The 12,659-nt window shown below is 32.6% G+C and overlaps 1 protein-coding gene across 5 annotated transcripts in view; it reads left to right on the forward strand.

Annotated features, from left to right (window-relative positions):
• LOC138173633 (echinoderm microtubule-associated protein-like 1) overlaps positions 1-12,659 on the forward strand; it is a 316,387-nt gene that overhangs the window by 226,473 nt on the left and 77,255 nt on the right. For all 5 annotated transcript variants that reach the window (XM_069103676.1, XM_069103678.1, XM_069103677.1 and 2 more), the window contains 2 exons: positions 1,582-1,731; positions 3,945-4,014. In XM_069103676.1, the coding sequence (XP_068959777.1) occupies positions 1,582-1,731; positions 3,945-4,014 (220 nt within the window). The remainder of the gene's footprint in view (positions 1-1,581; positions 1,732-3,944; positions 4,015-12,659) is intronic.

Here is a 12,659-nt window from a genome sequence, read left to right on the forward strand (position 1 = left end):
GAAGTAGAGGATGTATAACTTTCTTCCTTATATTCATCAAGGTTCTTTCATAGAAATGAGATCATAGCTTCATATTGTATAGTAGTATTTGAGGCTATATACTTATAACCTTTTAATAAAATTTTATGAACAAATTTTTTGTTAATTATATTGGGGAACCAGTTTTGTGTAAATCTTAGATTAAAGAGCCATTCCAATTAGATGTAAATTAGTGCTTAATTCAATCCCATTAAATATTGAAGCAGTACTTACTTGTAGATTTCATAGTATAGGTTTGTTTCCGTAAGTAATATGTAACTGGGAAGCTCCTTAGTTGGTGCTGCTTAATAAACTTTTAATATTTATTTCCCAGAGTCATGAGGCTTAAATAATTATTGTAATATAAGTACTTTGTAAACTTAAATGGCTTTGCTAATGTAAAACACTTATGAATCTCAGTTATTAATAAATAGTTGTTGAATGAACTGGATGTCTTTTAATAGTAGAAAAGATAACATCTTCACTACTGTCTCTCTTGGTTGCTTTTTGTTGTTGTTAAATAAAATATTCAGTTCAATTTATAGACATTTTAAAGTCCTCACTGTGTAGAGTCCAGTATACAAGTGACAAGTGAAGAAGACAGGAGTCTCTTAAGCTCCCTTTGGGTGCTAATAACCAGCTATTTGATTTAAAGGAATGGTGAAGAAATACAGCTATTCAAGACTAGAGGTTCAGAATTGGGGCAAGGTAAAGGGGAGGGAGGGAGGGAGGGATAGTAGTTCAAGATGATTGGAAGAGTACTACCCTTGGATTCAGATATCCTGACTTCCAGTTTGCAAAGGAAAATGGGAGAAAATATGGTTAGATGCACTATTGCCTCTAAAAGTTTAAATATTCTGTAAAGAAAAGGAGTAGAAGATTTAGAATGAAGTAGAACTATGAAAGCAGGACGAGTCTAGAGGTAAAAAAGAAAAGAAAAGCAGTAGGAAGCAAAACAAACTTTGAAACAGAATTATTTCAAATGTGCAGACAGAATAAGTTTCAGAAAGGAATCATTATTAATTTAAGACCTGATAAAATGATATGATAGAAAGGAAAACAGAGTTAAAATATACTGGTTAATGAAATTCCTCTATCTATGGGTAAAAGAAACATTCAGGTGAAATTCAGACTATACATAAAAAATATTAAATACCTGATGCCTTTCTCAAAATATATCTGCTACTATCCTGGTAAATTAGAAACAGTTCACCTCCAAGTGTTTATAAAAGTATTTGCTTCAATAAGCTTTTTAAAAGTAAAATAATTATGTTAATCATTATATTTTCTTATGTAGTTATAAAATTAATCTTTTAAACTAATATATGCTTTCAAAAAATGTTTCTAGATTGTGGGGGAAATGGGTTAAGGTGTAAAAACAGTAAATTTTTTTGTAGAAAAAAAGTATTAACTGATAGTTTCCTGCTTAGCAATTTGTATAATTTATGACACATTCATTCTATGTCAGAATAGAATTTCATAGCTTGCTAACAGTTAAAATTATTTTAATTAATAATGAACAACTCTAAAAGAAATGTTATTTTACCTTGACATACTAATAAGCTATGGGTATAGGGGACGAGATTGTCGTAACAACCTATACCTACTTCCAACAGGTGAAACTGTATATTTCATTGCATCAGTAGTAGTTTTATACAATGTTGAAGAACAACTTCAGAGACATTATACTGGTCATAATGATGATGTGAAGTGGTGAGTGTTCGAATTTTTCAACTATCAATCTATGCTTTAAGACTTTAAATTGTTTCAGTGACAAAAGTATTAAAATAAAGGTTGTTAATACTGGGATTAATATGACAGGCAGCGTTGTGTACTGGAAAAAACACTGGGCTTGGAGTCAAAGACAGGTTAGAGTCAAGCCTCTACTCTTTACTGGGAGGGTAAGTCACTTTACCACTATTAGCTTCCGTTCATATGTAAAATATGGAACATGTAAAAGCATAATAATGCTTATGCTACCCACTTCATAGGGTTTTTGTAAAGAAAGAGCTTTCTGAACTAGGAGTCTCTATCAGAAATATGAGCAGTTATATTATTGTTGAGAAATAGCAAAAAGGCAGGAAAGGAAAGGATCAAGTGAAACATTATTTTTAAAAAGGACTTTTTACAAGTCTTAAAGTAAAAATTAAATGCTGCTATTATTTACATTATTAAATAATTATTATAATTATTAAACTAAACATGGTAAAATCATTTTCCATAAAATTGGAAAATCTCTTCTACAAAATTGAATCTTTCCTATTAACTACCAGTGCTCCTGTGCCACTCTGCTTAACTTATGATCATAGGTCAAGTAAACAGGCATTTATTAATGCCTACTATGTGTCAAGTACTACACTAAGCCCTTGTGTTATGTGCTACTGTCAGCAGAGGAAGCTACTGCTTGATAATTGTTTAATAGCCATCTAAAGGCTGAAAGTATAGCCTAATTTCCTTTATTTTGTAGTAAAGATAAAGCACTTGCATTGTTTTGATATATGAATAAACGACTATGTGACTAAGACCTATATTTCCTTTAAATTCCTAAATTTTACATCAGTCTTCTGACAGTTTAAGCATTTGGCCATTCTTAGTATTAAAGAGACAGTGTTGACTTTTTAAATTATCCAGTAATCTGATCCTCAGAGAGTGATAGTATGCCAGAACTGGAAGGGAACTTTGACTTATAGAACAAAGAAAATGAAACCCTAAAAGTATAGGACCACAGAACATAAGATCTAGAAGGGATCTTGGAATCATAGACTATAGCCCATAAAAGTAGAAAGGGGCTTTTGAGATCAACTAATCCAGCTTTTCCACTAACTAGTTATGTGATTTCAAGTAAGTACACTCACCTTCATGGGCCTTAGTTTTCCCTTATATAAAATGTTAGTGGAAGCTAGTTAATGGAAGAACTACGATTAGAATTTAAGCCTTCTGAATCATGGTCTGGTGTTCTTTCTACTACTCTTCCATTGAATGCTGACCGTGTGCCATTACGACCTTCATCTTTATTTGTATTTACATGTCCTAACTGTGACTTCCAAGCGGATTGTGATATCCTAAGGAAATGGATTTTTTCTTTCTTTTTATTGGTCATTCTTCAGTATATCTAAGCTCCACATAACAATTATCAATAAATGTATTTGACTGACTAATCATATTAGTAGATCTCATATTTAAAATGGTGCCTTCATAATCATAATTTTTAAGAGTATTTGGATACTTCATGAATTATTTTGAGCCTTTGGAATTAAAAAATTAATAATATTTTTCAAATTAATGTTCTGAAAATCATTCATGTGTGAGAGAAGCAAAAGTTCTTCTAACATTGGTTTAAAAAATTAATTGTGGATAATGGCCAAGTAGACAGGAAAGTTATTTGAAAATAGTGAAATTGTAAAATGTTCATGGGCTCATAGGTTTAGAACTGGAAGGAACTTAAAAGCTATCTAGTTTAATACCCCTCATTTTTACAGATGAGAAAAACAAGACCCAAAGAAGTGATTTGCCTAAGGTCACATAGTTTCTACATGGCAAACCCATAATTTGAACCCAGGTCTTATGACTCCAAATCAAGAATTCTTTCCACTGCCCAACCAATCATTATTATTTCATAATAATTGTGGTTAATACAATTTAACTAAATGGCACTGTAATAACATTATGAAATCTCAGTGTAACATCATTCATCCAATCACTTATAATAAGATGTAATTGTGAGGTACAAATAAGATAGTAAAACTGTTTTGGGTAACAATATCTTTAAGTAACAATTGCCTATAATTTATACTGTGTCTGAAAACATTTAAAATTATTTATAATCTAAATTGATTAAATACTATGTACAGATGAATTATATTTGGAATAATATAACTAAAACTTCTTTTTAAAGTATATATCTTTAACAAATATTCTTTTTCTAGCCTAGCAGTTCATCCTGATAGGATCACCATAGCAACAGGCCAAGTTGCAGGTACATCTAAGGATGGAAAAGTGAGTTGATATATTTTTCATGTAATCAAAATAAATCAGTGTCAGGCAAGAATTATCTATTGGTACTATTGAAATAACCTGTTTAATTGTTATTTTATTCAATGACTATTTAATCTCTTAGTAGAACCCAACTTTAATTTCTAATAAAAAATTTCCAGACATTTAAGATTAAGATGATCTTATCCACCAAGTCCTTATCTTATGCTTCATTGTGGCATAGAGGTGATCCTGGGTTCCCAGAGTCTGTGTGAGTGAAGAACAAGCTCTGATAGATTCTAACATACTGGCATGCTTTTGCGCATGGTCCTAGCATTGACCAGCCTGGCTACATTCAGAGAGGCTGATCACCAGTAGTTTGGCCACTTGGTATTGATTTCCTTGTCCATGACCACCAGTGAAGCAAGGAAAATATAAAATTGCCCTTAGTTTTGTACATAGTCCTTCTATCTTTATGATGGTGACAGTGTGGCAGGAAAGGGGACAATGACTGCTAAGTCACAGAGTTTTAATTGTCTATAAATATAAACAGGTATTGCTACTCTACTCATACTTTTATTAATTATAACAATCCTTAAATTCTCATTTCAATGAAGGTAATCAGTAAACATTTATTAAATGCCTGCTATGTGACAAGTACCACTTTGGGTGGGGAAGAGGAGTCAGAAAGTGAATGATAAGGGAATATTAGGGAAAAGGGGTTGAAAATATCAAATATTTTGAAAGGAAGAAAATTCCACTAAAAACCTAAAACAGAAGCAGATAAATCAACAGAAAAAAATCTTAAAACTAGAAGGAAGGGTTAGCCAAACCTCAAAGGAAGTGTAAGCCTTTCTTTAAAAATATTAAAAGAAAAAGAAAAGTGAACCAGTGCCTAATGAACATTTAATAATAAGAAATTCTAGAATGGTTCAAAAGAGACATGAAATCTTTAAGAAAAGAAATTAAGAAGGAATAAATGTCAGAATTTATAGCTTTCATAGCAGGCATAATAAACAGATTAGAAAAAACTTGAATCCATAGAAACTGGTTTCTCCAAAGAGTGAAAGAGAAAACAACACATTTGGATTACAAAAATACTGAAGTGGAGAAGAGCAAAAGGCATTAATATTAAAAGAATACATGATTTCTATATAAGCAAACAGCATTGATCTCAAAGATAGACTGTGCAAAAACAACTTAAGGATTATAAGTCTCCCAGAAAAACCTTGGCAGATTGAAAAGTCTAAATACTGTAATTCCAGAAAATAATATAAGAAAATTGCCCAGAACTCCTGAATATGGGAAAGAAAACTCCATTCAAAAGAATTCACAAATCACTTACAGGAAGAAAAAAAACAGTAATAGTCATATAATTTCAACTCCAAGACACATCGTGGTTACATTTAATAATTCCAGCTACAAACAACAAATTCTTCAAGTAACCAGAATACCTTCAAATATAAATTAAAGGAAATTTAAATAACCTAAGATTATTCTTCGCCTCCTAGAAACCCAAGGAAGGAATAGCATATTCTTAAAAGCAAAGGAGCTAAAGATGCAAATCTAAATAAAAATTTCTAGAAAAATACTGAGTCTAATCTTCAACATAAAAAGATGGACAGTCAAGAAAGGAGAAGTATTTGAGTAAGTCCTCCCCCAAAAAATAAATATGAGCTGAATATTCAAGTTGTAAACACACCCAGATGACAGAAACCCAAGAAAAGTAAATAAATACATTACGAAGGAAAAGTATAAGTAATAAAATACCTATAGACAGCTCCATAGACTATTTTTAAAAAAAAAAGAAAGCCTGATCTTTAAAAAAAGGAAAGATGATTAGGTTTCTTAAAGTATACAAGAAGATAAAGATACAAGTAGAATGTAATAAATAGAAGTAAAAGTAGAGAAGCAGAATTGAAGTACTATGTACTAATCCCACAATCCCCTATAGGTCAATCAGTTGATCAATAAACATTTTATGAAGCCCCTACTATGTGCTAGGCACTTAGCTAAGTGCCAGGAATATAAATGCAAAAAAAAGTCAGTCCTTGTCCTCAAGGATTCTACAGTCTAATGAGAGAAGACATAGAAACATATAAAGGGAAGCTGAAAAATGTGGAAAGAGGAGTACTGAGGGCATGATGTAGGCCCAGTCCAAGGAATGAGAAATGAAGTGATGGCTGGCCTGGTAGCCCTCTTGAAATAGAAGCCTTGGCGGGGAGGGGGGAGTTCTTTGCTGTACCTTCCAGCCCTCCAGTCAGAGGAACAGAAGGTACTGAGATGTCTACCAAAACTGATACAGACTTATAGGATGACAAATATTTCATGATGAGGTTTTCTTGGGACATAGAGTGTAGTCCAAGGAGTGCAAACTTGTAGGAAATGAAATCAGTATATTTTGTGGGACAAAATGGCAGAATGGGAAGTGCAAAATGGGGAAAGAAGACATGGATGAAAGAGTGTGATGCACTCTTACCAAGTCTATGAGTGAACAGTGAAGGACTAACAACCCCTATATACTCATAAGAAAGGATTATAGGAGAAAGAGGGGAGTGGCAGAAGGGATGGATTGAAGCTGGCAGAAATATAAGAAGGATTTCTCAACCAAATAGGGGAGGAATTCCCAATAAAAAGCAAGTATCCTCATGGGGGAAGAGTTATATGACTGCAATGGGAAATGAAGACCTTATAATGAATTTAATGTGTAAGTTGTTGACACACAGGGACATCACCTTCTTTCAGAGTGTGTTGTACCTCCATGTATAACATATTGCCATAGGATAAAGGAAATTGTAACTCCTAAAATAATTGGCACACAGAAGGGTGAGAGATCATGAATCCAGAAATGAGAGAGCATGGTCAATGGGAAAGATACTGATTATGGGAAGGTCACAGTAGCACTTGAACTATGTGATTTGGTAGATGATTAATTTCTACCATGGAGCACTGCCTCTGTTCACATTATTCCTTCATGAACCAGTACTTCTAAGAATGAGGCACAACATAAAAAAGGACAATAAGGTAAGACCTATAAAGGAAGTAACAGAAATTGGTTAAAAGAAGGAGCTCAAATCATATACTTGTGACTTTTAACTACACAAGAAATATTTTAAAAGTTAAAGAAAAATAAATATGTAAATCATGAATCAGGGGATAAAAATCCAGAAAAGATAGAAAAGGAAGAGAATTAATGACCACGAAACAGAGAAATTAGAAGTTAGAGGAAAGGATAGGAGAAGGGACTAACCACTTAGAGAAGGAAAAGAAGGCATAAAATAGATAACCAAATAAAAGAAAGAAAAATAAGTAACTGAAGCTGAATCCAAAAATGAAAGAAAAAGTTGTCAGATGAAGTGGAGGGGCAGAATGTCTTATAGGAACAAGATTGCATTAAAGTAATTAAGCAAAATGAATCATAGGGTACTGACTTAAAAGATATAAGAGAACAAAAAAAGTTTTCTTAAGAGAGTAGTACTAAAGACACAAATGGAGGAAAACATATATCTTTCTCTCATAATATAAAATATTAATGGATTAGATAATCGAGTAAAATGAAATAAAGTGAGAGAGTGGATAAGAAAACAAAACCCCACAATTTGTTACTGACAAAAAAAATACATCTAAATAGCAAAGACATACATAGGATAAAAATGAGAGGCTAGGACAATATTTACTATTCATCAAATGAATTTTAGAAAAGCACAAGTTTCTCTCAAAATATTAGAGAAAAATTAAAATTTACTATATCAACAGGGATAAATAAGAAAATTGTACCTAATTAACCCAATTGCAAATTTGCAAACTCCAAGAAGATAGAGATAATAGGAGACATTAATATTTCTTTCTCAGAGCTAAACAAATCTAAACTTTCTTTTAGATTTAAAAAATGGATAAGATAGAATTGAACAAACTATTGAAGAATATAAAGCTGAAAGATGTTTGTTATCTTCCAGATGGGAACACTAAAGAATACACATTTAGATTGGCACTTTATGATACTTTTGTAAAAAATGGGGCACAAAGAAATTGCAAATAGATGTGAAAAAGAAGAAATACTAAACATACCCTTAACAGACTACAATATAATAAGTGATCAATTTAGGAAGCATGAACAAATGATACACACTTAACTAGAGGCTGAATATTAAAATCCTAAATAGTGAGTAGGTTTAAGAACAAATCATAAAGACAAATATATGAAAGATAATTATAATTTTGAGACAACATAACATTTCTCATATTCAACTCAGTGGAATAAATATATGTCCCAAAAAACATATATTGACAAAGTAGAAAAATAAAAGGATTAGTGACCTGGATAAATATATATATATTTTAAGTGAGGAAGCTAAAAAATAAATCTCAGGTAAGCATAGAAGAGGAAATCTTGAAAATTAGAAGAAAAATAGATAATTTGTACTCCAAAAAGACTCTCAAGAACTGATAAAACTAAAAACTGTTGTTTTATTTTAATTTAATAAAGCTGATAAACCTTTAGAAGATCTTACTAAAAAGAAGGTAAAAAATTAAACTAGTTTTCCAATGAATAAACAAACATTTATTAATTGCTTATGTGCCAGGCATTGTGCTAAGCACTCAGGTTACAAAGAAAAAGGTTATTCTTGCCTTCAAGAAACTTACATGCAGGAAGCAGGCAGCATATATATAAATCATAAAATTAAAATTAAAATAAAAATAAATACAGAGTAGATGGTAATAGTAGCTGAGGGAAAGAATCAGAAATAGAACTCACCAACAAACCCAGTGCTTTATTACATCCCAAAACACAAATTATCTGAGAATGAACTTCCTATTTGACAAGAACTGTGAAGAAAACTGGAAAGCAGTCACAGAAATTAGGCATCAGACCAGCATCTTATCCCATTTTCCACAAAAATTCAAAATGCTTGTATGACCTAATTATTAAAGATCATACTATTAAAAAATTAGGAGAGAAGTGTATCATATATTTTTCAGATATGTGAAGGGAATGAATCCTCATTCAAACAAGAGATATAAACAATTAACAAAAATAAAATGAATAATTTTGTTTACTGGAACAACTTAATACAAAGATAAAAAGAATCTCTGTTGATTGAGGGAGGAAAACCCAAAACTTTGCATAATTCTCTCAGATAAGGGCCTGATATCTGAGATATGAGGCAGCTAGGTGGCTCAGAATAGAGTACTGGACCTGGAGTCAAAAAGCCCTGAACTCAAATCCAACCTTAGACTATCACTTGCTGTGTGACCTTGGGCAAGTCATTTAATCTCCATTTGCTTTAATCCACTGGAGAAAGAATGGCAAACCACTCCATTATCTCTGCCAAGAAAATTCCATACGGGGTCATGGAGAGTCAGGAATTACTGAAAATGACTGAACAACAGCAGCAATCCAAGATATACAGGCAACTAACAAATATGCAAACACAAAAGCTACTTCTTAATAGGTAAGTGGTCAAAAGGATATGAACAAATCATTTACAAAAGAAGAACTGAAAACTGGAAGCAATCATATAAAAAAATGCACCAAATTGCTAACAATAAGAAGAGTGCAATCCAACACAACTTTGGAGTTTTGCCTAACACTTAGCTCTTTTCGCAAAGCTGCTAAAAGATTAGAATACATTTGTTAGTTCTGGACAGATAGGTACACAGTAACATTGTTGGCGAAGTTATTAATTATTTAAGTCATTCTGGAAAGTAATTCATAATTGCTCAGAAAAAGTAAGTAAAAAGTTCATAACTTTTGATACAAAAACATTTATAACAACTTTTTGTAGTAGTAAAAGAATTGGAAATAAAGTAGATCCCTATCAATTGAGGAATGGCTAAAAGAAAACCCACTATGGTACATAAATGTAATGGAACATTAATGTGCTGTAAAAAATGGTGAACATGATGAATATAGGGAAGAATGGAGTAAAGAATCAGGAAATAATAAACACAATAACTACAACAATGTAAATGGAAAGTACAACAACAAAACAGTTAAACTAAATATTTCAAAATTATAATACAGATTTTTTTATATGTTGATCGGCATTATAATTTTGAAACATTCAGTTTAAAAGTTTTATTGTTGACATACTTTCCATTTTCTTTCTTTCTCTTCTTTTTTATAAGGGATGGCTCTCTGGGAGGAGTTAAGAAGAATTCAATGGGAAATGTAGGTGATGTGAAAGCAAAAAATAGATCAATGAAGCTTATTTAAAAATAGAATCTTTAAAAATGGCAAATTACTAAATAAATGTCACCACCACAGACTTATTTCATAAAGAAGTTTACCCAGTTTAAATAAATTACTTCAACAAGACTACAAAAAGCCTATAAACTACTTCAATTAGCAAATACTTGATCATATGACCAAGCAGAGAGAGACGTGGTAGCTAAGGGCAACCTAGTTTAGAATATGTTTTTTTTTGTAAAATCTTAGAGAACAATGGCAGAATATTGTAAATAATATTATCTCATAAAGGAAGAAGCACAGGAAAGAATATTTTGTTTTAAATTTGACAAAAAACTGAGCTAAACACAGTTATCCTGGGAACATTTAAGGATGAAACTGGAAAGAGCACAACAAGCATGAAAAGTGGAAAAGATCAATGATTATTTTTATAACAAACTCTTTTCTCTATCAATGACAGTGAAGCCACCACATTTCAGTTAACATTATAGTCCCAGATGTGCTATATAAGGAAATGGAAATGAACTGAAGAACCCAGAGATGAGACGGACAGCTGTATTAGGTCAATTATACATAGAGGAGTTTGATGCTGGATGTGACACAGTTTTGGGGGTTTTGAAGGATCTGTTCTCAAGGTATATAAAGAAAAGGAAATATAAACAGCTTGGTGGGGGGAATCCTAGACATTCTTGCCAGAAAAGAAGCAACAAAAGCAATAATAATAATCAGTCTATGTATTTATTCCTCCTTCTCTACAAAAATTTTTGTGAAAATAATCTCTGCTCATGTCAGAGGCATCTTTGACAAAAAGCTGAGAAAGGATCATTCAGGCTTTGGGAAGTGATGATCTACAGTAGATCACAGCATTTGTCACTGAGTTTATTGAAAAGAGTAGAAAATACAAAACATGATAGCTCTTCACATACTAGAGAACAGCTATCATGCCCTCCCCCTCAGTCTTCTCTTCTATAGGCTAAATAACTCTAGTTCCTTTATCACATCCTCATATGGCGTGACCTCAAGGCCCTTCACCATCCTAGCTGTCCTCATCTAGGCTCTCCCTATCTTGTTATTATCTTTCCTAATATATAGTGCCTGGAACTGAACACAGCACTTAAGAGGTAATCTGATCAAATCGAAATATGATGGTATTATCATATCAGTTATTCAGGACACTATAATTCTCTGAATGCAGCCCAAATTTATATCAGCTTTTGGGGATATCATGTCACACTGATGACCCAAATGGAACTAATCATCTTCCAAAACTCCTAGATCTTTTTCATATGAACTGATATCTAAACCCTACCTACCAATGTTTTACTTAAGAAGGTAATTTTTAGGACACGAGTGTAAGACTTTTCTTTTATCACTTTTAAATTTTATCTTACTAATTTCAGCCTATTGTTGCAGTCTAAGATTTTTTTAGATCCCAATCAATGATCATCCATTATGGTAACATCCCCCTTGGCTTTGCATCATCACTTCTGCCAGCTCTTTCAGTAACTTAATATTAAGTTTATCTGAGCCTAATGACTTGAAATCATCCAGGATAAGCAGGTGTTCTCTTTCATCTTCTTATTGCCACTATCTCTTCCCTTGTCTTAGTTTTTTTTTCTGTTCCAAAAAGGTTTTAGTTTTCCTTTTAGGCCTTTATATTTGAGGAGTGTTTTGTGGTTTAAAAAAAATATATTTACTGGGGCAACTATGTGGTGCAGTGGATAGAGCACCAGCCCTGGAGTCAGAAGGAACTGAGTTCAAATTCTGCCTCAGACACTTGACGCTTACTAGCTATGAGACCCTCAAGTCACCTAATCCCAATTGCTTCACCAATATTACATATATATGATATATATGTAATTTATTTTTAACATTTTTAAAAATTTTGAGTTCCAAATTCTTTCCCTCTCTCTCATCATCCCACACTTACTGAGAAGGCAAGCAATATGATATCAATTATACATGTGAAATCATGCGAAACATTTTTCCATATTAGCCATACTGCACCCCAAAAAAAATGCAAGAAAAATAAAGAAAGTGGGGAAACTGTACTTTCAGTTTGTACTCAGAGTTCATCAGTTTTTTCTTTGGCGGTGGATAGTATTTTTCCTCATGAATCCTTTGGAATTATCTTGGATCATTGTATTGATCAGAATAGCTAAGAATCCTCAGCAGTCTGTTTTGCTTCTCACCACTGCCTCTCCTAATCTTCGCTCACTTTTATTGTTCTCCTGCCCTTTCTCTTATCTGCTTCCCCTCCCATTAACCTATTGGGTACTATAGATTTCTGTACACAACTAAATGTGTGTGTGGTGGGGAAGGGGAGGGGTATGTGGAGGTGGGTTCTTTCCTTTTTCAACCAATTCCAGTGAGGCTGAGATTCGAGCCTTACCTGCCGCCACCAACCACCCATTTCCCCTCCACTGTCAAAGCTCTTCCTTGTGTGACTTTTTTATGTGAGATTATGTTCCTCATTCTA

The sequence above is a fragment of the Petaurus breviceps genome, unplaced genomic scaffold, assembly GCF_028583685.1.
Source record: "Petaurus breviceps papuanus isolate PSGF00001 unplaced genomic scaffold, PetGlider_PUasm1.0 63, whole genome shotgun sequence".
In the NCBI taxonomy this organism is placed as follows: Eukaryota; Metazoa; Chordata; class Mammalia; order Diprotodontia; family Petauridae; genus Petaurus; species Petaurus breviceps.